The following is a 24,359-nucleotide window of genomic DNA, read 5'->3' on the forward strand; positions in this document are numbered from 1 at the left end:
GCGATGTAGTATAGTGTGTCGAAAATAACCACAATAGCATAATAGGTCTACGTTCCAACTCCACATGGCACTTTCTTCACAAAACTTCGGTTGGCTCAACGAAACACCGTCATGTTTCAACCATGCGCCTCTGTTCCGTGAATAGGTGTCACACTTCGTCAGACATGGTCAAGACGCTTATGTATAGGAAGTACCAGCGGCGTATCCACCACGTTTAACAATGCCCTGAACGTTAAGGCATCATTGAAACTCACTACGATCTCCGTGCACTAACCAAAATAATCCCGTGTGCACCCGTGATTAATCTGATCCTTGCACGTTTATCGTACCTTATCTCAAGAACGCATAGTAGGGGTAAAATACATTATATAACACATAGTGCTAGCATATAGATTGTGTGCGAGTATAAGGGAGAAATAAAATCCACATGCGTCGGGGGATAGAATAAGTTTCCACACATAAAAGAAATTGACGGCGATAAGTCGTATTACTACAATAACATTAGAAGCAAATAACGTTGCTGTGGAGTACTCTTGCGGAGACTGCAGTTGTTGCTGAAATTCCTCAAGGTTGCGGTCCCGTGCGATAGTTCTGCGTAAGATGACCATACCAGTTGCAATTTGCGCAATAACGACAGTTAGCTCCTGGCGGGTGATGATACCTACACGTGAAACACAGGGGATGAGTTCCGTTGTAGGCACGTTTCAAGTGAACTGGAGCTGCTCGGAGAGGTTCTGGTTGCGACAGCCCAGTTATTGAAGAGTCTGGGCTCATGGTCTTTCTTTTACGGCTGGGCTGAGCTTCCTGAGATGATGCAGTGTCGTCGGCGGATTCGTCTGATGATTCCTTGGAGATATCATCGGAGGAATCTTCAGAAGAATCGTCGGTAGAATTGTTGGAAGAATCGTCGGATGAATCGACGACGATTGCTTGATGCGCTTGTTTAACAGGATTCTTAGAGAAGAATCCATCCAAGACTCGTTTGTCGTTGATTTCAGCGGCCAAGCGGTAGGTTTCTTCGATAGTAGCAGGTCTTGCAGCTTCGACAAAGTCGCCCACACATTCAGGCAAGCCGCGGATGTACTTCGTGATGGCTTTTTCTGAAGTGTTGACTTGACCTGGGCAGATTATGCTAAGCTGTTTAAACCTTGCGGTCTAGCCAACATTGTCACCTTCGACTTGCTTGATTTCACAAAATTCGTTTTCTAGCTTCTTGACTTCATGGGGAGGGCAGTACTCTTTCTTTATGAGTTCTTTCAGCTCATCCCAAGAGAGGGCATAAGCTGCGGAGATCCCACGTTTGTTACGTTCGGCTGTCCACCAGTCTAGTGCTCATGATTGAAATACTCCGGTAGCACAAGTAATACGAAAACCATCGGGACACCTACTCTGACGAAGGGTAACTTCGATAGAATCGAACCACTGGAGTAGTTGGGACACACCTCCTTCACCCGTAAACTCCATCGGGTCACAGGCTTTGAAGTGTTTGTAGAGGAAAGAAGATTGCGGCGCTTCCGTCTTAGAGTCTTCTGGGGTTCGAGAGTTGCTGAGAGAGTGCACTTGAGCGACAATTTGAGGAATTACCTTGGCCACTTCCTTGGCCACAAGCGAGGCAATCCTCTTCCCGGCGCTTCGTTTGGCTCTTCTCCTAGCTGTTCGTCTCGAGGTAGAGTCGTTGGAAGGCATCTAGACAGAGAGAGATTTGGAGTGAGATTCGATCATAATGATTTTTGAGTTTTGCGATGCGATTGAGCGCGAACAAAACTTGTAGCGAGTATAATATATTAGATTTCACATAGGCGCCACATAGGAGACACGAAATCCCTAAGTTTCCACAAAAATTGAATTGTTGTATATATATAATTAGTTGTAGCTTATACTTGTTACATATACATGTAGGTGTAGATAGCGCGAGGACGCGGCAAAGAGGGAGAGAGCAAGAGCGTAAGCGAGTAATTAGACATTGGTGTGGTTGCGAACATTCGGTTTTTGTTTTAGATTGCGATGGCTGTGCGAGTTGTGCGTTTTGTAAAACAAGGAGCGAAAATTGATAAGTCGAGAAATTGATAAGGCGTAAAATAAACACATAAAGCGTAATTAAGTTCGTTAAAGCGTAAAACCGGCGAGTCGTAGGCTTAGTAAAATAATCGGAGTGCCTCGGGTGTTTAGGCGTCGACTACCCAAGGTAGCTCAACTATACCCGACAAATTCGTGCACGCGCGTTGCCCTAGAAGACTATGCTTCACTGGGATGCAGCTCATGGTATTCGCCTTCCTAGTCATCGCGTGGCTCGAGCTATCGTTATAGTCAAGTCCTTGGTGAGAGCTTTTGAAAACCATTTGATAGGGAGTGGAACGGTTTATTAAGATACGTGTTTCACCCCTGACTTAATAACTTCGCTCCTAGCTGTGGTTGTGCTCTTCGAATAAATCCGCGAGTTCCACTAGATTTTGAAATGGAGACTTTCATCGAGTTATGGATGTCACTCCTAGCTCAACGGAAAGTTCTCGTGCTAGAAAATGCGCTGAGTGAGCGATCTTATCAAGAGTTCTTGGTTTTCACACCTGATCTTGACTGGATCACTCAGTTGTGTTATGCGAGTATTTTCGAAAACGTGTGTATTGTGTTAGCCTTAGGAAAGGCAAAGTAATATTCCAGCCTTAGGAAAGGCTCTTCGCGTGAAATTGTAGTATGTGGTGTTCACGCGAAGTAGTAGTTTTAGCGACTTCGAATGAGAGTATCAAGTAGGCCCGTACAATCTCCTACTAGGTTCGTACGAGTCGGCATGTTGGTACTTAGACTATAGACTAGGTCGTTTCTAAGACGATGACCCGGAATAGGTCAAGTCTGGCCTAATTCCCTATAGTTATGGCTCTGATACCAAACCTGTTGGTACTTCCTAGCTTGATTTGGTGTAGACTACGACTAAACCTACAACATACGTTAAAACGATGTCAATACAAAAGTATTGGCGAGTATACAAGTTTTGATAGAGTAGCGTAAATAGTTAAAAGGAAGAGTTGCGAATTACCAAATACATAACGAGATACCTCAACATATATGCATACAAGACAGATACTACCAGCTAAGTCACTCGAGCTGCGATTGCTATTCATTCTAACTAGACCCCGTCGGGTGCTATAGTACTATACTAGTTAAGGCGGGACCTCGCGAGTATAAGTCCTAACACATATGTAACTAGCATCACGTGTAACTATGCATAACAGTTATTCTCAAGTGATAAACAGTTTGATTGAATAATTCATTTGTTAAATTCGATTTAATAGGAACGTATGTTACACCCAAAATGCGATAAAAAGGGTTCGAGTATACTCACAGTCGGTACTCCGCAAACACAACTTGGTTGGATTAAAGGGAACGCGTATGAGATTATCCTGATAACAGATTGATAATGTAAGCATTGAACGGCGTGTGAATCGGTGTAAAGTGTCGGAGGATCAAACGTTAATCCAATCGGATGGCAATCCGATCGGGTAGCTGGTCGATCGGGTGACAATCCGCTCAGATGGTCATCTGATCGGGTGACCTTTCGAGTGGATTGTTACTTCGTTTGAGAAGGATGTGTCTGTGTATGATGGCTTGTCTTTTGAAGTTTTCGTTGTAGCATTTTGAAAACATAGAAGTATCTCTACCTCTCAGGTCGATCGATCGAACGGTAGGTCGATCGGGAGGCAACCCGATCGGGTGGCTGTTCGATCGGACGGTGAATCGAGCACTTTGGTTGATAAGTTGATAGCAGACTGGTTACTCGATCGGGCGGCAATCCGATCGGGTGACAATCCGTTGGAACTGTTGAAAATCTGTAAAATTGTTTAAGTCTTGATACCAAGTGCAATCCGATCGGAGTGCAGGTCGATCGGGTGGCAGTCCGATTGGACGGCAATCCGATCGAACGACAATCCGTCCCGCAACTTGATCGTTTCACAACTTGCTTATTTTATTAAGTTTTCGCGATTTGATCGAGACGGTATGACTACGAGTTAAACAATGGAACTCCACCAAGTCCAAGTCATTGGTTCAGATGGGAATCACCCCGTCCGATCAGTTAACTGTTCTCGACGGTTGTTCGTGTTTAACACGATAAGCCGGTCATCTCATCGATAGGAACCAGTTCTCAAACCGACACTTCACTATAGGAGGAGTAGAAGGTCTGTACGAGCTCTGTTGCTACCGGTTTTGAGTGAAAAGTTAAAAAAGTTTGAAGAAAACTTAAAAAACTTAGATTCGACTTAGAATTAGGTGAGATTTGTGTTTATACACCGTGGAATCTATCAGGTCTGGACTGCTTCTTGATGAGATGAGGTCACACTTCATTGTTCCTAAGAACTCCATGATGACATCACCTTAGAATGGCTCAAATATGAAGATTTAGCGGTGAAAAAGTGAGATTTGATGGTGAAAAAGATGAAGGAGTGCACGTAGATCATAGAAGTACAAGATTTGAGGTAGAAACTTGCAAGAATTGCGAGAAATCGAGCGAAAAGGGGCGAATAGCGTCTGGTCGAGTGAGAGCTGTCACCTCACTTGAACAGTGATGTGACAAGGGCTATTTATAGGTGAAGAGAAGAAAGGTGGGGGTGCCATGGATAGGGTGACTTGTCCAATCGGGTGGCTGTTCAATCGGGTGGCTGTCCAATCGGGTGGCTGTCCGATCGGGTGGCCATCCGATCGACCAGTCATTCGATCGGTGGTCTCCGGTGAATTATGTTTCGATGTTCTGTTTTGATCGTTAAGTGTTGCGATAGTTTGGTCACACCTTTTCATACCCACTTCCATATATTTAATATACTTAGTCACATAGGGTCGTATAAATATCCACATTTTAAAGTTGCGATACAATAATCGGGTTTCGTTTCGAATATGAGTTACTTTGCGACACATCACGGCCATCGAGGAGGGTAGAATAGGTCCTCACTCAACGTCATCGTGAGCGTTAGTGTGTGTGATGCAATGTGTTATAGCGATAAAGTATGCGTAATATGCGAAAATACTGCGACATAGCGATGTATGCGATATAGCTACATTATGATTCGAATCTCCTGTGCTGGGCGTAATGAGTAGTAACATCGCACGAACGTGCGAGTTGTTACAGTCTCCCCTGCTTTAGGAAATTTCGTCCCAAAATTAATCCACAAGAAGGGTTGCGAGGGTCGATGCGAGTGAGAGTATCGATTAAAAGCGTCAAAATAAACGAGCGATCAAATGAAATTCGACGAGCGGGAGTGTTACTAGAAAAAGTTAGAAAAAGGTTTTTTAAACTAGAAAAATAAAACTAACTAAAATGCTGAAAAATAAAATAAAAGTAAAAACAGATAGACTAGATGACTCAATTGGATCCGACTCGTGTTTAGTGTAACCTTTGATTATTTCCGCACTTTTGCACTTTTTAAGAGATTATCTTAGTTATTGTAGTAGGCCCCTCTTTTGAAGGTGACGTTACCCTCAACCCAGTAGTTTGAGTCAACAAGGATACAATTCTAAAGGGTCGGATTATTGAAAGATAATTAATTAAGTTATTAATACATAATGTGGTAGGCCCCTCTTTTGAAGGTGACGTTACCCTCGGCTAAGTAGTCTGAGTCAGCAGGGATACAGTCCTAAGTAGCCGGGTTAAAGTTTTAATAGTAGTTTACATATGAGGGGATCAAAGAGTTTAGACCCCCGCCATCCAATACCATTGGGTATTGAAGGAGGTTCTACTAAATTTGACCCAGGTCCTTGCAGGATCTATACACTGAACAAGGCAAGACTCTTACCAAACCATTCCCTTAACCCCCGACTAGGTAGCCAACATATCTCCATATAGACCGTGGAGATATGAATGATGAAAATCTTTTATTTTATATAGACAGTAAAATAATGCCAAGACACCACGGACAAATGATAAGGAAGAATCACCTTCAACATATAAAACTAGTTATTAAAGTCATTAATACATAACCAAATAAAAAGTGCAAAAAGATTAAAAATAAAAAGTATTACACTAGACACTTGTCTTCACCAAGTGATGTAAGAGACTTAGGCAAACATGGCCTTTGATTGTGAAGAGCTCTTACGATCAATCTTAGATCCCGAGACTACTCACACACTCTATGATGGATGATGGATGATGGTGGTGGATGATGGTGTTGTGATGGTGGTGGTGGGTGGGTGAAGTGTGAGAGAGGTGGTGTGCCAAGGGATGATTTGCAAGTGAGCCAAGCACCCATATTTATAGCCTGAACAGAAGCTCGGGCACGGCCCCGTATCCATTGGGCACGGCCCCGTGTCCATCCCTCTTCTCTTTTTTCATTAATTGCAGTTTGTTTGCATTAGTTGACCACGTCCCCGTGTCCGCTGGGCACGACCCCGTGTGCAGAAGCGTATCTGTACTATCAAGATTTCCTCAGATTCTGCGAATCTTAGAGTTGACCACGGCCCCGTGTCCGCTGGGCACGCCCCCGTGGTGGGTGATAGAAGCTTCTACAACTTTGTCTTTTCTGCTGACACTTGGGAACGCCCCCGTGCTCATTGAGCACGGGCCGTGTTCAGCCTTCTGTTCTCTTGTTTTTGCTTGGGAAGATGCTGTCGGGGGTCGGGCATGCCACGTTTGTTCCTTTTCTTGTATTTATGTTAGATTTAGTTGCCTTTTTGCTTCTTTTGTTCCTTTGAGCACATTTAATCCTGAAAATACAAAAGGAAGACAAAAACACACTTTTTCCAACATTAGTACTAAAAAAGGGTTAGTTTTATGCCACAATTGATGTAATTTATATGTTGCATTTTGTACACATCACAATGCAATGCAATGCAACAATCCAAGTTACCAGCCTTAACGACCTGTGTGAAAACATACTAAAGTGTGTTAACATAAGGTTGGTGAGTTCACTAGTTTTAAATAATCAAGCTTTTTTTTTTTTAAAAAAAAAATGCACAATTCAATTATTATATTCATCTACTAGCATAACCATAGCATCATTCACAATTAAATCACCCTATACATGCGTATATATATATATATATATATATATATAAACCTAGATTATCAAAGTTTCCTATAATGACAGGGTATGAACAATCAAGAATCTAGGGTTTTTAATCACACAAAATCATTCAACACATTCTTATGATCATAGACAAACACTAGACATCAACAAGTTTGATTATAATTGAGTTTGGATAAACTAGGAGTTTTTTTTTTATCAAATCTTAAAAATCATGAAAAGATCAAAACACTTACCTGTAAATGTTGTATGGTGTTGGAATTAATCAAAGGGATCACCAATTATAATAATCAAGCAAAAAATCAAAGTGGAATGGTGAACATATGTGGCACAAATTTCGATGGATATGGAGGTGGGGGCTGACGTTCGTAATTGGGGGGGGGGGGGGGGGTTAAGGTTGGGTTATGTTTTTTTTTTTATAAAAAAACAAATTAAAACCCATGGGTGGGCCTTTTGGTGGGTTTTTGCAATTTTTATCTATGGGCTAATAAAAAGTATTTATATTTAACTTAAATACCTACGAAGTATAGGCAAGTAAAGTTGTATCCGCAGGGAATTTGTGGTCAATGTTTAGCGTTTAATTAATTGACTACTATTAACCTAATTGGGGGTTTGTTTGTTTTAAAGAAAACACAATTTGTCACGAAAAGTGTTATGAGAAAGAGAAGAACTAACCACCACCCGGGATCCCGAATACTCGTTTTAAGACAAAAACCCGTTTACCGATTCAAAACACCAGATCTAATGATTTTAATTAGTTATTAGGGACTGTTTCTAAATAAACTATAAAACCTAACAACCCGTTTGATTATACTAATCACCCACCAATTTACCAACCCGCGAATGATGCAAGGAAATCACTATTGCGCTTGATAAACGACGAACAATTCAAATATAATAAACGTTTCATAGAATCAACACAAGTCGTTTAAATTACTATACGAATCAACAAAAAAAGTTCAAAGTGCAAACTAATAAATGTTCATCCGTGTGGAGGCCACCAAGCGCTTAGGCGCGCATACTCGTCATCATAGCTTCGAGAAATAATATAATACGACCAGACATGAAGAAACATGATGAAAGATGGAAGAGAACTGATAAAATTACCCAAAAGCTGCTCCAGGATTGTCCAAAACGGCAAAATAGCTAAAGATAGGGTTTCCATGCGATTTGGAACGTATTTAAACATGTTTTCATCGACTCACATTGTCGCGCCACGCGACCAGGCCTTCCTATCCGTCGCATGGCACGCAAATCATCATTTTGACTTTCGTTGACTTTTGCATGGTCGCGCCACGCGACCATCCATTGTCTCCCCGTCGTGTGGTGCGACGAGGTGCGGTTTCCAGCGGCTTGTTTTTTTTCCACTTCCAGGTACCGTGGAGCCCGTTTTTCGACTTGGATGTTCTTTTCACCTCATTTAGGTTCTGTTAAACTTGAAAAACCAAACACTTGATAAGCACATATACCAATACGACTAAACACGTTTAAATACTTAAAATCGACATAAAACTATACAAAATACAACGTGTTTGTACACACACATCACTTTTCAAATAACACAAGCCCACCAAGCCATTTTTCTACCAAAATTAATAGTCCAAGTCTATAAAAATAAAACCCGCTAATTTGTTTATAAAAATTATTTTTATAAACGCTAGATTACATAAAAACACACATTTAACGCAATTACGAGAAACAACTAACAATTAATCCATATAGTTAAATAACATATAATTACACACAATTATATTAATATTTTTATGTTTAAAATACTATCCATTTTTCACAAACGTTCGGGGTTAGACTCGTGCGGTTCGTTAATTTAGTTAATTCGCCGAAATTACTATCATGTGAGTGTTCGTTTATTAACTGACACACTTAACCACCTAATATCAATATATTATAACCAGGTTGGTTGAACACATAATGCATATATTTTTAAAATATTTAATAATCTAGTATTTAAGGGGACCTATTCATTTTTAGTAAAACTCAAAACACTATTTGCTCATTAAAGAGGTTATACTAATCAACAAAAAAACATGATTATTTTTGTATCATATTAGAAATTGTCACTTACAAGTTACATTTTACCTTTAGATCATAAAACCAACCAAGAAAAGTGAACAATCACGGTTAATGGAGTGAAAAACATATAAAAGAACGACGTATCAACCATCTTTAAAAATATGATTCAGTGACCATAAACTGTTTAACTTTGTCCCTAATTATATATTTGTTTCAGTTGAAATTTCATTCATACATACATAATAAATACACATTACCCTATATATTAAAAATAAGATGGAATGAACAGTGTATTTAAAATATTTAATATAATAAACTATTAGATACAGTTTTTTTATAGTTTTATTATTTTGATATTATAAAATTATTATTTTCTTTACTTTTTAAGTTTGCTAAGTTTGATGTCAACCGGTACTTGTATAGAAAATACCGGTTCGTGATCGGTACATGAAGGTAAAAACCAACACCAACCTGGTACATAAAACGTCAAAAGTCGGTACTGGATTGAGTATGATAGTCTTTTAGTTCGAGAAGTTTGGTACTGCTACCCAGTACCATTTGCTCATCTCTGATCACAGGTACCGTACGAACAACAACGGTATCGTACAACTTTTTTTTTTGTTTCAGGGGTAGGAATGAGCTCGGTGCCAACTGATACCCCGGTTACGGTATCTGTATATGAAGGTAAAAACTGCTAGCGAACCGGTACCAGGAACGCCAAACGTCAGTACCGAATTGGTACTTAGGATCTTTCGGTTCAGGAAATTCGGTACCGTTACCCATTACTATTTGCTCATCTCTGACTACGGGTTTCTACCGAACAACATCATTACCATACAATTTTTTAGTTGATTTTCTTTCAGTTATTTTTTAGTGTTTTTTTTCTACATTTTCTTTTTATTCTTGTCAGCGTTTTCGTATGCACGCGCTCGTAGTGATTTCAAACACATATAAACATAGACTAAATAACAAAAGAAGTTCGCCGCAACGCGACGACAGTTTTTATAACTAGAATAAATTAATACACAAAAGCGGTGCAGTATTTAAAATTAATATAGAGTGAGGGCTGAGGGGCATGGTACTGCAATACTGTGTTGATTTGTCAGTCAAAAAAAACACATCGTTGTTTAACCACAATCCAAAAGGATGGAGCAAAAGCTTTATTTTCCCTGTAGAGTATATCTTTCCTGGCAAAACACTGAAACGGTGTCGTTTAGCTGATTGTCAAGGCACTTCTCATCAGACCAGCTAGCTATATCAAAAGATACCCTCCTAAGCATAAACACAAGCATAAGCATATGCAGTCACCACTAGTATTACTCCACTAGTCTCTATAGACCATCACAAATCAATTGTTGAACCTCCACTCATATCCAACCTAGCTATCTATATATATATATAAACACTGTTTCTAACAACTGGACTCTTTTGTCTTTTTGCCTCTTCTTACAGTTTACTTACCATCAAACACCCCATCTTCCATAAATTTCATTGCCATCTCTTTGGATTTCTTTACCTTTCTTGTCATTCAAACACCCCATCTTTCATAAAAGTAGATTGTTCTACTAAATACAGTATCCCTGTTTACTTGTTACACCTGTTCATCTCACAAACTTGCGTGTGAGGCCGGTCATTTTCCGCTCAAACGGGGTGTAACAAGTAAGCAGCGGGTGTATTTAGACACGTTTTCGTTGTTTTTTTTTAATATTTTCCGTGATTTCATTTATTCATTTGAGAAGTATACTAAAGTTTATAAGAGCTACAATAAAAGGAAGGTGTTAATATTTACACGTCCCTTCCCTCTGTTTCTATATATATGTACATAGATATATATGAGATAGAGTGAAAAGGATATAGGAATAAGATTTTGGAGGTGTGATAATAAGATCAGCCGCACACCCTCTCTAACTCTCTCTATATATACATAGATATATACAGAGAGATAGAGTGAAAGAGGATGTGTAAATAAAATATAAGGGTGTGAGAATAGTGGAAACCTTAAAATATGTATGCACGAGTCTACTTTTACTCAACTAAAAAAGAGTAAGAAAGCTTAAAAGATGATTGAAAATTTCCAGAAAATCACTTTTAAAAAAAAATATTATTTTCTCATTTTTTATATATTACTAATTTTTACGGAAATTAAAAAAATAAAAATAAATGTATGTAGATCAATCAGCGAGCTACACTGTAGCTCATTGATTCAAATATATTTTTTTTAATATTTTTAGTATCTTTAAAATACTAATCTTATAATTAAAAGATATGAAAAGAAAATTTGATTTGCTGATATTAGTTTTGTCAGTTTTCAAGCTTTTAATGGCTTTCTCATTAAGCTAACTTCGTTTGTCTGAATCTTAAATATTTTCAACTTATACATTTAGGAACCGAAACAAGAATAAGTGTAGATGTATAAAGCTATACGTATTATAGTGTCATTTATCACATTATTTTAAGCTATACATAGACGAAGTTGAATGAATTCTTTGTTTTTGTTTTTGACTTGACTATATAGCTATAACATAATCAAGAAAATGATTATATTGAAACCCGGTTAATCTCTTAACATCACACACTTAGTTAGATAGTTAGAATACATTATTACATAGCGGTTATGAACTACAAGGACCAAAGTTGTCAAAGATAAAGATGGTAACCACCACCCTTTACCGAAAGGGTGTGCCCCCTCCCTCATGCCTATTCCGATCGGTACAAGGCAAATAAGAAATAAGAGGCACCGGTTGGATTGAATGGACAAGAAACAACATACCTCTTCAAGGATTAATCACAACCACACATTCAAGAGACGTGTCTATTCACAAAGAGACACAACTCTTCACTCGTACCCATTGAAAACTATAAATAGGATAGTATGTTTTCATTTGTAATCACTTACTCTCATTCGATTGTACATACATTCAAGTTATTATTTATGCAAGTTTGTTTAATCACGCTCGTTCTAGAGATCAAGATCCATTTCGGGCCAACAAATTGGTATCAGAGCATCAGGCTCTAGGCGTGGGAATCGCAAGGCATCGCAGGGAATTCGCGATCAGGTTTCAATTTCGTTTTTCAATTCGCAAGTTCAATTCAGAATTTTTGATTTTGGTTCTAGGGTAATCGATTGAATCGAAGGGTTGGTTAGGAATCTAGGGTTTGTTTGATTCCGGGGTTTAGTGCGAATTAGATTATTTGGTTGTTTGATTGTTACACGATTCGGGTAATCGTGGGTTGTTGAGATCTATTGAAACCAAGAAAGTAAAAGCATAGTAAAAGTGAAGATTGTTCGACAAGAAGACATGTCAGGAATATCCGGACAAAATCCAATAATAATACAGAAAGAAAGAAATTCTCTTTCCCAGTTTCAGTGTCCAATTCTGAAACCAACAAACTATACGGTTTGGGCTATTCGTATCAAGACGATTCTTGAAGCGAATGGTTTGTGGGAAACGATTGAGCCAACAGAAAATGCAACGGTAGACACCAAGAAAGATAAGTCTGCAATTGCATATCTGTTTCAAGCAATACCAGAAGATGTTGTATTGCAAGTTGCAAGTTGTAAGACTGCAAAAGAAATTTGGGATAATTTAAAGGTTAGACACGTTGGTGTCGATCGGGTACAAAAGGCGCGTATGCACACGCTATTATCAGAATTTGAATTATTGCAAATGAAGGATGACGACACTATTGATTCATTTACCGCAAAGATTAATAGTATCGTTACCCGAGCAACTGAAGTAGGAACGACATTGAGTCAACGGACTCTAGTACGCAAACTCCTAAATGGCGTACCGGATAAGTTTACTCAAATCGTTGCCTCCATGGAACAATACTCCGATCTAGAAACTATGACGCTAGAAGAAGCGGTCGGAAGGTTAAAGACGTATGAAGAACGACTCAGGTTAAAGAAAGGAAATCAAGGAGAAAGCCAAGATAGGCTTATGTTCACACATCATGATAACACCAGAGGAAGACAATCTGGAAACCGCGGTCGTGGTAGATTTAACCAAACGCGTGGAAATTGGCGAAACAACGGAAATAGGCAAAGTCCCAGAAACGAAGGATCTACATCTAGATCTAGAAATGGAAATTCTAGAAATTGGAGGAAGTTTGCAAGAACCGACCTAAGTAAGATCCAATGTTTTAAGTGTCAGAAGTTCGGACACTTCAAGAAGGACTGTTCTGAGAAAGACGAAGTACAAGAACATTCAAACCTCGTCGAGGAAGACGAAGCACCAGTATTGCTAATGGCAATACAAGAAGAAAACGTTGTTCAAGAAAGGGTTCTACTAAACGAAGAACGTATTGAACCAACAAGTTACGCCTCAGAAGATGAAAGTCTATGTTACTTAGACAACGGGGCCAGCAACCACATGACAGGAATGCGAAACCACTTCAGAGAATTAGATGAAACGGTGACAGGGCAAGTACGGTTCGGCGACGAGTCGCATGTAGAAATTAAAGGCAAAGGTTCAATACTACTGGAATGTCTAAACCAAGAACAAAAGATTGTTTCACAAGTATACTACATTCCAAGTCTGAAAAGCAACATATTGAGCCTCGGACAACTTACAGAAACCGGTTGCAAAGTGGTCATGGACAGAGATCTACTGACTATCCGAGATCAAAATAGAAAGCTACTAATGCGAGTCAAGAGAATGAAAAACAGGTTGTACAAAATCAAACTGAAGACTGGAAAACCAATCTGCCTACTCTCAAAGACCGAAGACATAGCATGGTTATGGCACGCAAGGTTATGCCATTTACACTTCGATGCTATTAAGGAAATGACTCGTAAGAACTTTGTACATGGAGTTCCCCAAATAAGTCATGCTTGTCAAATCTGTGACGCATGCTTATTAGGAAAGCATAGTAGGGCACCATTTCCAAATCAGGCGAAGTTCAGATCTTTAAAACCTCTGGACTTAGTCTTTGGAGATTTGTGTGGTCCTATATCCCCACCAACACATGCTGGGAAGAAGTATATATTCTTACTTGTAGACGACTGTACTCGCTACATGTGGGCATATTTACTAACTTCCAAGGATCAAGCATTCGAAACTTTTAAGGAGTTCAAAGAAAAGGTGGAAAAGGAAGCGCAGACCAAGTTAAAAATGCTAAGGACGGATAGAGAAGGTGAATTCACATCGGCTGAATTCAACAAGTATTGCAAAACCAACGGCATAGCAAGACAGCTCACAACACCGTATTCCCCACAGCAAAATGGAGTAGTAGAAAGGCGAAACAGGACGATGTTATCCACTACTCGCAGTATGCTAAAGGCAATGAACATGTCACAGAACTTTTGGGGTGAAGCAATATGACACACGATATATGTACTAAACAGGGTTCCAACAAAAGCCCTGGTGAACAAGACACCATATGAAGCATTGAAAGGAAGAAAGCCAAATCTGGGACACTTGAAGGTCTTTGGCTGTACTGCTTACGCTAAGGTACTACCACTTCAACAAAAGAAGTTAGATGACAGAAGTGCACCTATGGTTTACCTTGGAATAGAAGAAGGATCAAAGGCATACAGATTATATGATCCGACGAAGAACAAGATATGTGTCAGTAGAGATGTAAAGTTCATGGAAGGTCAACCATGGAACTGGAATAGTTATATGGAAACGATAGATTCAGGGAATCCCGAATGGACAAACCTTGCCATTCAAAACGATGACAACCCACCAGACTTAGAGGAAAATGAACCAAGTAGTCCTGGCAGTAGCGGGCCACATCATGATAATTCAGGAGTAGATCAAACAGAAGAACAAGACTCCTATATAACCCCGCCAGCACATTCGTACAATCAAAACTCAGCAGGAAGTTCAAGCAGTTTATCAAGTGGAGGTCCATCTACCTCTGAAAGTACAACAGAGAGTATTAGTGACACTCCAGTAAGACTGAGAAGTCTCGAAGACCTGTATGAAGAGACAGAAGAAATTCAAGTAGAACCACGGGAATTACTACTTGCTGAAGAAGAACCAAGGAATTACAAAGAAGCATCTAGTGACAGAAAATGGATTGAAGCAATGAAAGCTGAGTTAGACTCAATAAACAAGAATAACACTTGGAGATTGACGGAGTTGCCAAGAGATCACAAGGCAATAGGTTTAAAGTGGGTATTCAAGACTAAGAAAGATGCAAACGGAAACATTGTCAGACACAAGGCAAGGCTGGTTGCAAAAGGATATGTTCAGCAACACGGAATAGACTTTGACGAAGTCTTTGCACCAATAGCACGTATGGAGACAGTTCGACTAATGTTGGCTTTAGCAGCATATCAAGGTTGGGAGGTACATCATTTAGATGTGAAATCTGCATTCTTGCACGGAGACCTCAAGGAGGAAGTCTATGTATCACAACCAGAAGGATTTGTAAAGCCAGGAGATGAAGGAAAGGTTTATAGACTATCAAAAGCACTGTATGGATTGAGACAAGCACCAAGAGCTTGGAATACGAAGTTAGATCAAACCCTAAAGTCACTTAACTTTAAGAAGTGCACTTTAGAGAACGCAATCTATACAAGGACAAGTGAAACTTCTACGCTAATAGTTGGAGTCTATGTTGATGACTTGATAGTCACTGGAACATCAAAAAAGGAGATAAATGTCTTCAAATCTCAGATGAAGAACAAATTTGATATGAGCGATCTAGGATTGCTAGCATACTATCTGGGAATAGAAGTAATTCAAACAGGGAGTGAGATAGGCATCAAGCAGACATGATACATCAACAAGATACTCAAAGACGCCAATATGTTATCCTGCAATGACACAAAGACTCCCATGACTCCAGGAACACAACTAACAAAGACTGAAGAAGGAGATCTAGTAGATGCAACACATTACAGAAGCCTGATAGGTTCTCTCAGGTACTTATTGCATACAAGGCCAGATCTATGTTACCCAGTCAGTCTACTTAGTAGATTCATGCAAGAACCAAAGGAACAACACTTGAAAGCAGTAAAGCAAATACTACGTTACATCAAAGGAACTAAAGAGCATGGAATCATCTACAAAAGACAAGGAGGATGTAAGATCACAGGTTATAGTGATAGTAGTTTTGGAGTTAATACAGACAAAGGAAAAGGAACAACTGGTCTGGTATTCTACTTCGGAGAATCACCTATAACCTGGTGTACACAGAAGCAACAGACAGTGGCACTATCATCATGTGAATCAGAATTCATGGCAGCCACTGCAGCAGCATGTCAAGCACTATGGCTTAAAAGATTGTTAAGTGAAATCACAGGCTGGAAGGAAGAAAAGATAACACTCAGAGTAAATAATGTTTCAGCAATAGCACTCATGAGAAATCCAGTCTTTCATGGAAGAAGTAAGCACATTGACACACGCTATCACTTCATAAGAGAATGTGTGGAAAACGAAGATATCACTGTGGAACACATAAGTGGAGAACTACAACGAGCAGATATACTAACAAAGGCACTAGCAAGAATCAAGTTTGCTACAATGAGGGAACTGCTCGGGATTCAAGATTTGAAGCAATTTATGGATGTTCGAGATTAGGGGGGTGAATGAAACCCGGTTAATCTCTTAACATCACACACTTAGTTAGATAGTTAGAATACATTATTACATAGCGGTTATGAACTACAAGGACCAAAGTTGTCAAAGATAAAGATGGTAACCACCACCCTTTACCGAAAGGGTGTGCCCCCTCCCTCATGCCTATTCCGATCGGTACAAGGCAAACAAGAAAGAAGAGGCACCGGTTGGATTGAATGGACAAGAAACAACATACCTCTTCAAGGATTAATCACAACCACACATTCAAGAGACGTGTCTATTCACAAAGAGACACAACTCTTCACTCGTACCCATTGAAAACTATAAATAGGATAGTATGTTTTCATTTGTAATCACTTACTCTCATTCGATTGTACATACATTCAAGTTATTATTTATGTAAGTTTGTTTAATCACGCTCGTTCAAGAGATCAAGATCCATTTCGGGCCAACATATATTCTCGGTTTTTTCAAAAAAACTAATTTTAGACACATATAAATATTTTTAAAGAGTGAGTTTTATGAACAAAAATCTGTAACATGTTGAGTGAAAAAGAAAGGGCAAGTTTCAACTTTAAAATATAATCCAAGTCAAAAATCATTAAAGTTGATTTGTTTTTTGTCCCATTCTGCAGTATGCACACAAACACAACTCTATCAAGGAATATTATATTCTATTTTTTTCTTTTTCTAAATATATGGAAGCCATAATCTGATTTTGGCGACCACCGAATAAGATCTTGACCTTTTTATACTCCTTTTGTAATTTGTATATAAGTTTATGTTTAGAAACATGGGGTTGAAGATTTAAAGAACACAATAGAAATTGCATAAAATGCACATTAAACATTTTTAAACGTAAAGGAGGATAATTTTATTGTAAACTCCAATAACACGCAGAATAAACATAAACCATTCATTGTGTAAATTACAAAAAAAAAAAATAATAATAATAAAATGAAAAAAATGGTATAAATATAATGGTTATTGTTTTTCACTCTCACCTAAAATTCCAAAAAAAAAAAAAAAGGAATATGAACATGACTTTTATTGTTTATCAACACAACTTATACATGAGTAGGTAAATAACACCTCTAAAAGGCCAGATCAAACAAGACCTTAATGTTCTTATAACTAACTCGGTTCTTAGACCTTTCCAACTGATAAATGGATTGAATGATTCTTGAATACATTTTCAAGTTAGAGGTTTTCAAATTTTTAGGGTTTTGATTTACTCTGTAAATGGGTGGTTAAAAAAATTATCATATAGCTATGCATATAAGCAATAGGAAAATGCTCAAGCTATTCATACACCTTAAAACTTATTTTGACAACCTGACATGTATATGACCCGTATAGATGTATATGAGCCATATAAGATGTCAGAGAATGTCTTATATGACCTGTATACGAGTCGTGTTTTCAAGGAAATGTCAACTATACGACTAGTATACACTTACATGATTCATATATACACCTATACGAGTTAGGTCATATACATGTTAGGGAATTTATCGTGTGACGTGAATGTATACGACCCGTGTACTTATACATATACAAGAAAAAAATATGTGTGGATGAGGAAAAGCAAAAGAAGTGGTCTTTCACACACACAGATCCCAATGGTATAAGGAACGATGACAACATTATTGATTTACTGTAAACTCATTCTTTTTGTGTAAGTTTAAAGGAACTTGCTTTGTTCTCCTTTGGAAATCTTTTCAGACAGAACACAAGGGATCTTAAATAAAGATTAACCATTTTATTTAACTAATATATATTTTATAAATAAATAAATAATATTATATACTATATATATCTCTTTCAAAAATGGAGGGAAAGCAAAGTATGATTAGTATACAACCTTCCCAATGATTGATTGAGCTTTGCATCAAGAAAACTCAAATTCTCCTTTAGATTAACAACCCTTTTTCTTTATTCCAAGTGTGAAAGTGAGTTACATTCATACAAAAATGAAATCCATGAACAACAACAACAATAACAATGACAACAACAAAAGCAGCAACAACAACAACTGGTTGGGCTTCACTCTTTCTCCTCACATGAACACAAACTCAACCATGGAACCTTCTCCTCCTTGTTCTTTCAGTCTCCCATCTCATTTCAACTACACAAACATGTATGAAGTTGGAGGTGAAAATGGTGATGGGATTTACTCTTCTTTTCCCATTATGCCCTTGAAGTCTGATGGCTCACTTTGCTTGATGGAAGCCATCACAAGATCACACTCACAAGGTTTGTTTTTCTCATTTTTTAAAATCTTTTTTGTTTTATGGTTCTAAATGATCTTTGAACAAAACATGTTGTGTTTAGGAATGGTTAGTTCAACAACACCAAAACTTGAGAATTTCTTTGGTGGTGTGACAATGGGGACCCCTGATAACAACAGTACAATGTACTACAACCAAAATCTTGATCTTGATCATCATGAGGCTCTACAACCCAACCACAGGGATCACCCACACCAGATTCAGCCCCATCACTACCCAGACTACTCTTTGTTCAGACCTTTGTACCAAACTGTACAACAAGATCAAGTCAATGATGACATCACAGGCATGAAGCACTGGATTTCAAGAAACTATCATAATGGGGTTGATGATTTGCAGTCACTTAGTTTGTCAATGGGCTTTGGTTGTGAACAAGCAGCAGCTTCGCAACAGCAGATCATGCCTGTTGCTAATGTTACTGAGTGTGTGGTTGTGGATAGCAAGAAAAGATCATGTGAGAAGCTTGATCAACAAAAGCAAATTGTTCATAGGAAGTCTTTGGACACTTTTGGTCAAAGAACCTCTCAGTATAGAGGTGTTACTAGGTTAGTTTTTATCTTCATTTTTATTCTAAATTTCATTTTTCGAAATTACAATCGTCTAGAAATTATTGAAATTAAAACTATAAATACGCACGTAAATAACGCCCCTCTCGACCAGGCGTGGGCCCGGTTAAGACAACACAGTCCTGGTTAGTGGTGGCATGCCTGCTTCTTGCGGGTGTGAATTAGCCGTCTGTTGTGAAGTTCACCTATCAAAAAAAATTTATTTACGCGTTTTAGTCTAAAAAATGAAATGGTAAAAGTTTGCTCATATTGGGAAAATCTTGGGTGCTAAACCGCCTATAGCGTTTGCTTGCCAGATGATTTGGCTCGTCGAGGCCTTTCCGTCCGTTGGTTATGGGCCCCACAACTTCACTTTTAGTCCAAGTTATTGCTAGTTTGAAGTTTGGTCCCTTACTGGCCCGTTTCCCTTTGTCTAATTGGTCGAGATAAGAGACCGCCAACTTTTGGATCGTTTTCTTATCGGATTTATTTGTTTTTCAGGCATAGATGGACTGGACGATATGAAGCGCATTTGTGGGATAACAGTTGCAAGAAAGAAGGCCAAAGCAGGAAGGGAAGACAAGGTTTGAAAAAAAAAAAAAATTCAAAACATCATGATTAAAACTCAAAATAAATGTTGACTTTGGTCAATGTTGTATAAATTTGTACAACATTTTTATGTTTTTTGTCTACTGGATTATCAGTTTATCTGGGTGGTTATGATATGGAAGAGAAAGCTGCTAGAGCTTATGATTTAGCAGCACTTAAGTATTGGGGTCCAGCAACTCACATTAATTTTCCGGTAATTAATTAGTTTCTACTGTTATTAAGCTTTAAACATCTTACATTACATATGCATACTACACATTTTATTATTTTATAGTTCTACTTAATATTCTATATTAATATTTATGTATGTATTTCTTAGTTGGAGAACTATGAACAAGAAATTGTTGAGATGAAGAACATGTCCAGACAAGAATATGTAGCTCACTTACGACGGTAACTTTGAACTTAATCCCACTTTTAAACCGTAAAATGATCTACATTGTCACGGTTATATATTATAGTAAACCGATAATTCAACTTTTATCTTTCGGTTTCCAGGAGAAGCAGTGGTTTTTCTAGGGGAGCTTCGGTCTACCGAGGCGTTACAAGGTAAATCTAAAGTATTTTTTTTTGTACATAACAATGCCGTATATATCTTCATGAATTTTTATTTTCTTTATTTAAATGAAAATGAGCTGGTTTATTGTTTGTAATGTCCAGACACCATCAACACGGCAGATGGCAAGCTCGCATTGGCCGCGTAGCCGGGAACAAGGATCTTTACTTGGGGACATTCAGTAAGTTAAATTAAACACTTTCTGTCAATAACCAGTAGACAAATATGAATGCCTTTAAAACAAACAGCCTCATGACAGACCCTAAAATCTCTGAAAATCTTGACCTTTAAAATTATGATCAAAGCTGCTGCTTTTGTCAACAAAAGAAGCTGTCTTCAATTTTCATGTCATTTATGTCTTGTAGCATTTTGTTTACAGTTTTTTTGTACAACTCACAAAAGCAATCTTAACTTATAATATATATATTTTTTTTATTAAACTTCTATTCACCAAATTAATTAACAAGTCAACTAACAGGCACCCAAGAAGAAGCCGCTGAGGCTTATGATGTAGCGGCCATAAAATTTCGTGGAGTTAACGCGGTTACAAATTTCGACATATCGCGTTACAATGTCAAAAAGATCATTGCAAGTAGTACCCTTTTAGCTGGTGAGCTAGCTAGGCGAACCAAAGACGTAGACACTACAACGGAGCTCTTGTCAGACCAACCACCGGCTCAAAATGGCGAGCCCAAGACCATATCAACCGAGCACACTACCAACAGGAACATGTTGGACTGGAAAATGACACTCTATGATCAAAACCAGACTGGACCAGGGCTCGATGTGGACGAGACAACTAAACTTGGAGCACATTTATCAAACGCTTCTTCATTGGTGACTAGTTTGAGCAGCTCGCGAGAAGATAGCCCCGAGAGAAATTCTTCTCGCGATGCATGGTTCCCGACAGCAGCAGCAGCAGCACAAATGAGAGCTCATATCCCAGTCTTTGCTGCATGGGCAGATGCATGATCATGAAACTCAAAAAAAAAAAAAAAAAAAAAATCTATGGAGATCTCCTTTATTATCTTTGTATTTTATTCTAGTTCAACATGTATTACATGGAACTGTGAAGGGGTCATTTTAGTTCTATATGGGATCTTGTGAACCTTCTGTCAACAAAGGTTCCGAATTTTCCAACACTACGTACAAGTACTTATTTATTTCGAGTTAGTTATTAATTTTTTTTTTCACGAACCAGTATCAACTATGTTATATAACTTGTATGTCATATATACATGAAATGTTTCTTTTATTACTGGAAAGTAGTTAACAGGAAATGATGAACTTCAAGATTATGATTAGATTTGGCCCTCTTTTACTAATGGTCCAATTTTAAGTACAAGAATTGAACCCAGCTCAGTCTTACCAATTATGCAAAAGATTGTGTTTGCACTTTTGACTAATAATTAATAAACACTCTTTTAATATTCCAACTGCATGTCACCATGCAATATCTATGCCTTTTCTATTTGTATAAAGCTTAGTTTCATCATTACCTCCATTTATTTATTATTTAAAATCTTTTAGTCCATAGAATATTATTTAATTCACTGTCACACATGGGTTAATATAGTTATATAGCCCGTTTAGTTTTTATCAATATTCACATTTTTTAAATTCTACGTTTCTTATGCACATGCATATGTTAATGTATATAAAAAATCGTGAAACTAATTTGTTCATACATATTTTAAAATTTTTACCGTTTATAATAGATGTTAAGTTGTACTACCAACACATGTAATGTATACACAAGTTATATACATAACGGGACAATATTTTTTTAATGATAGGAGAGATTGTAAAACGATAACTTATATTTATGCCATTTTTTTATTTTTTTATTTTTAAAACTAGAAAAATGATATAGACAAACGTGTGTGTGGGGTGTCACAAGTATGAACATACGGCGAAAAAGAAAGAAAAGCAAAATAAAAGTGGACAACAGAATACACAGAGTTATAACTTTTCGCCTGCTTTTAATTAAAAGCGGTTGTAAACCATATTTACACGCCATTATTTTGAAATATAACTCAATTGTTTAGAAATATCTAGTTCTATGACTTAGAATTTTATTAAGGACAAATGAAGCCTGATTACTACCAATAAAAGGGCTACATCTCATGATATAGGACTTAGTTGGTGTTAGAAATTTGAGTTCTATTAAAAAGAAACTAATAGAACCATGTGTATGCTTATGTAGGAAAACAAACTACATATTTATCTTGAACATGTAATGTAACCCATTTTTCTATTAACGAACATCGGTGAAGCTAACTCATTTGTCAAAATAATGCGCGTAATTATTTGTATTATGTAGTATATGTTTGTTATTTAAAAAAAGCTATATCTATATAATTAATAGGTTCTCTTATTATACTCACAAGTTTAGCTCGGTATATGAAGCTTAGATTCAGGCTCATTCATTAAAACAAACTTACTTTTAGGTTCGCGTCTTCCTCTATCCACGAACCCCAGCGGATCTCCACCCCAGCCTCTCACCACCTCTACCCTTTCATGTATGATAATTAGAGACAAATGCATGTTTGTGTACTAGTGAATCTAGAAAATCTTGAAAAACTAGAAAAACAAAAATATAATCCTGTTCAATTCCTATCAAACATAGACGACACGTGACATATATTGTCTAACGAAAATCAAATACCAGCAAGTTAACATTTAGCGATTTGTTTCTTCCTGTTCATATGAAAGCATTTCAAGATTTCTCATAAAAAACCAAAGGAAGAAAACCGAAAGTTTGGTGGGTGGGAAAATGTGGACTTTAGGTGGTGGTTTAGCTTTAAGATTTGGATGTAAAACTTTTGGTGGAAACTAATGATGGTTTTGAACATTAAAGGAGTTTATGTGGGCTTTTTTTCCATAAACAACATCATTACATATTCATATAATCATTCTCTTAAAGTAAATATGCTTCAATCACCATTCCTCGTGGGGGTCTCAACTTTCTAACTTTGACCATCATCTCACATCACACCAATATGTATCTTCTGGTTTTGTGCTTATCATGATAATAAAATTGTTATTTTCACATTTTTTTTATCGTAATCTATATACATCAAATCTTTTCATAGCCGGTAGGTTTTATCGTAATCTATATATATCAGATCTTTTCCTAGCTGGTGGCGAAATCAGAATTTTCAAATGGAGTCACAAAAGATTGTTTTATATCGGGCCACAATAAAATGACGACTTTAAATGCTTTTATTAGAAGGAAATTTAACGTGATTAATGGTCCAATCAACTACATATAATTAAATGAAATCTAACATACAAAACTATTTAGAAAAGATTAACCGTATGTGAAGAAACACCAGGTCTAAATCGAGAGGTTTATCCTTGTGGGAGTGGTCTAGACAAGAATGGTTAATCCTTAATCTTTCCTCGTGGAAGATCTGAGTTTAATCTGCAAAACAAAACACCATAAGATGAGAGGTGGGGGGGGGGGGTGTTCTCCTTGTAACCACCATTTGAATAGAGAATAAGTTTCGTTTAAGAAGAGTAAACGGGTGTATGAGAGTGAGAGAGCCGATCCTTAAACATGTGGTTGAAGGCTGCTATTTATAACCGAAGAGTTAAAAGAATGTTTAAATTTTAGAGTATAATAGTTTTATGGCCATTTAAAAAAATGTTTAAATTTTACTATTTCTTGCACAAAAAAAAAGAAATCACTCTAGAAACCATTAATGAAGTATATGCTCAAACCGATGTTTAAGATTTAGCCGTAGTTTCAAATTATATGTTCATAGCCTTCCATTTCAAATTAT

The 24,359-nt window shown here is 37.6% G+C and overlaps 2 protein-coding genes across 2 annotated transcripts; both read left to right on the forward strand.

The window, feature by feature from the left end:
- The first annotated feature begins 15,826 nt into the window (after window positions 1–15,826).
- On the forward strand, window positions 15,827–16,570 carry LOC118485093 (secreted RxLR effector protein 161-like). The gene has a single exon (XM_035981334.1). The coding sequence runs from the start codon at window positions 15,827–15,829 to the stop codon at window positions 16,568–16,570; it is 744 nt and encodes a 247-aa protein (XP_035837227.1).
- Window positions 16,571–18,407: 1,837 nt separating this feature from the next.
- On the forward strand, window positions 18,408–21,554 carry LOC110895442 (AP2-like ethylene-responsive transcription factor ANT). Its single transcript, XM_022142759.2, has 8 exons — window positions 18,408–18,826; window positions 18,905–19,406; window positions 19,908–19,990; window positions 20,111–20,208; window positions 20,335–20,408; window positions 20,514–20,564; window positions 20,676–20,752; window positions 21,050–21,554. Exons 1-8 carry the CDS (start codon window positions 18,544–18,546, stop codon window positions 21,541–21,543), a joined length of 1,662 nt encoding a protein of 553 aa, XP_021998451.1. The 5' UTR covers window positions 18,408–18,543; the 3' UTR covers window positions 21,544–21,554.
- Window positions 21,555–24,359: the final 2,805 nt, after the last annotated feature.

This window comes from Helianthus annuus, chromosome 12 (assembly GCF_002127325.2).
Source record: "Helianthus annuus cultivar XRQ/B chromosome 12, HanXRQr2.0-SUNRISE, whole genome shotgun sequence".
Taxonomy (NCBI): domain Eukaryota; kingdom Viridiplantae; phylum Streptophyta; class Magnoliopsida; order Asterales; family Asteraceae; genus Helianthus; species Helianthus annuus.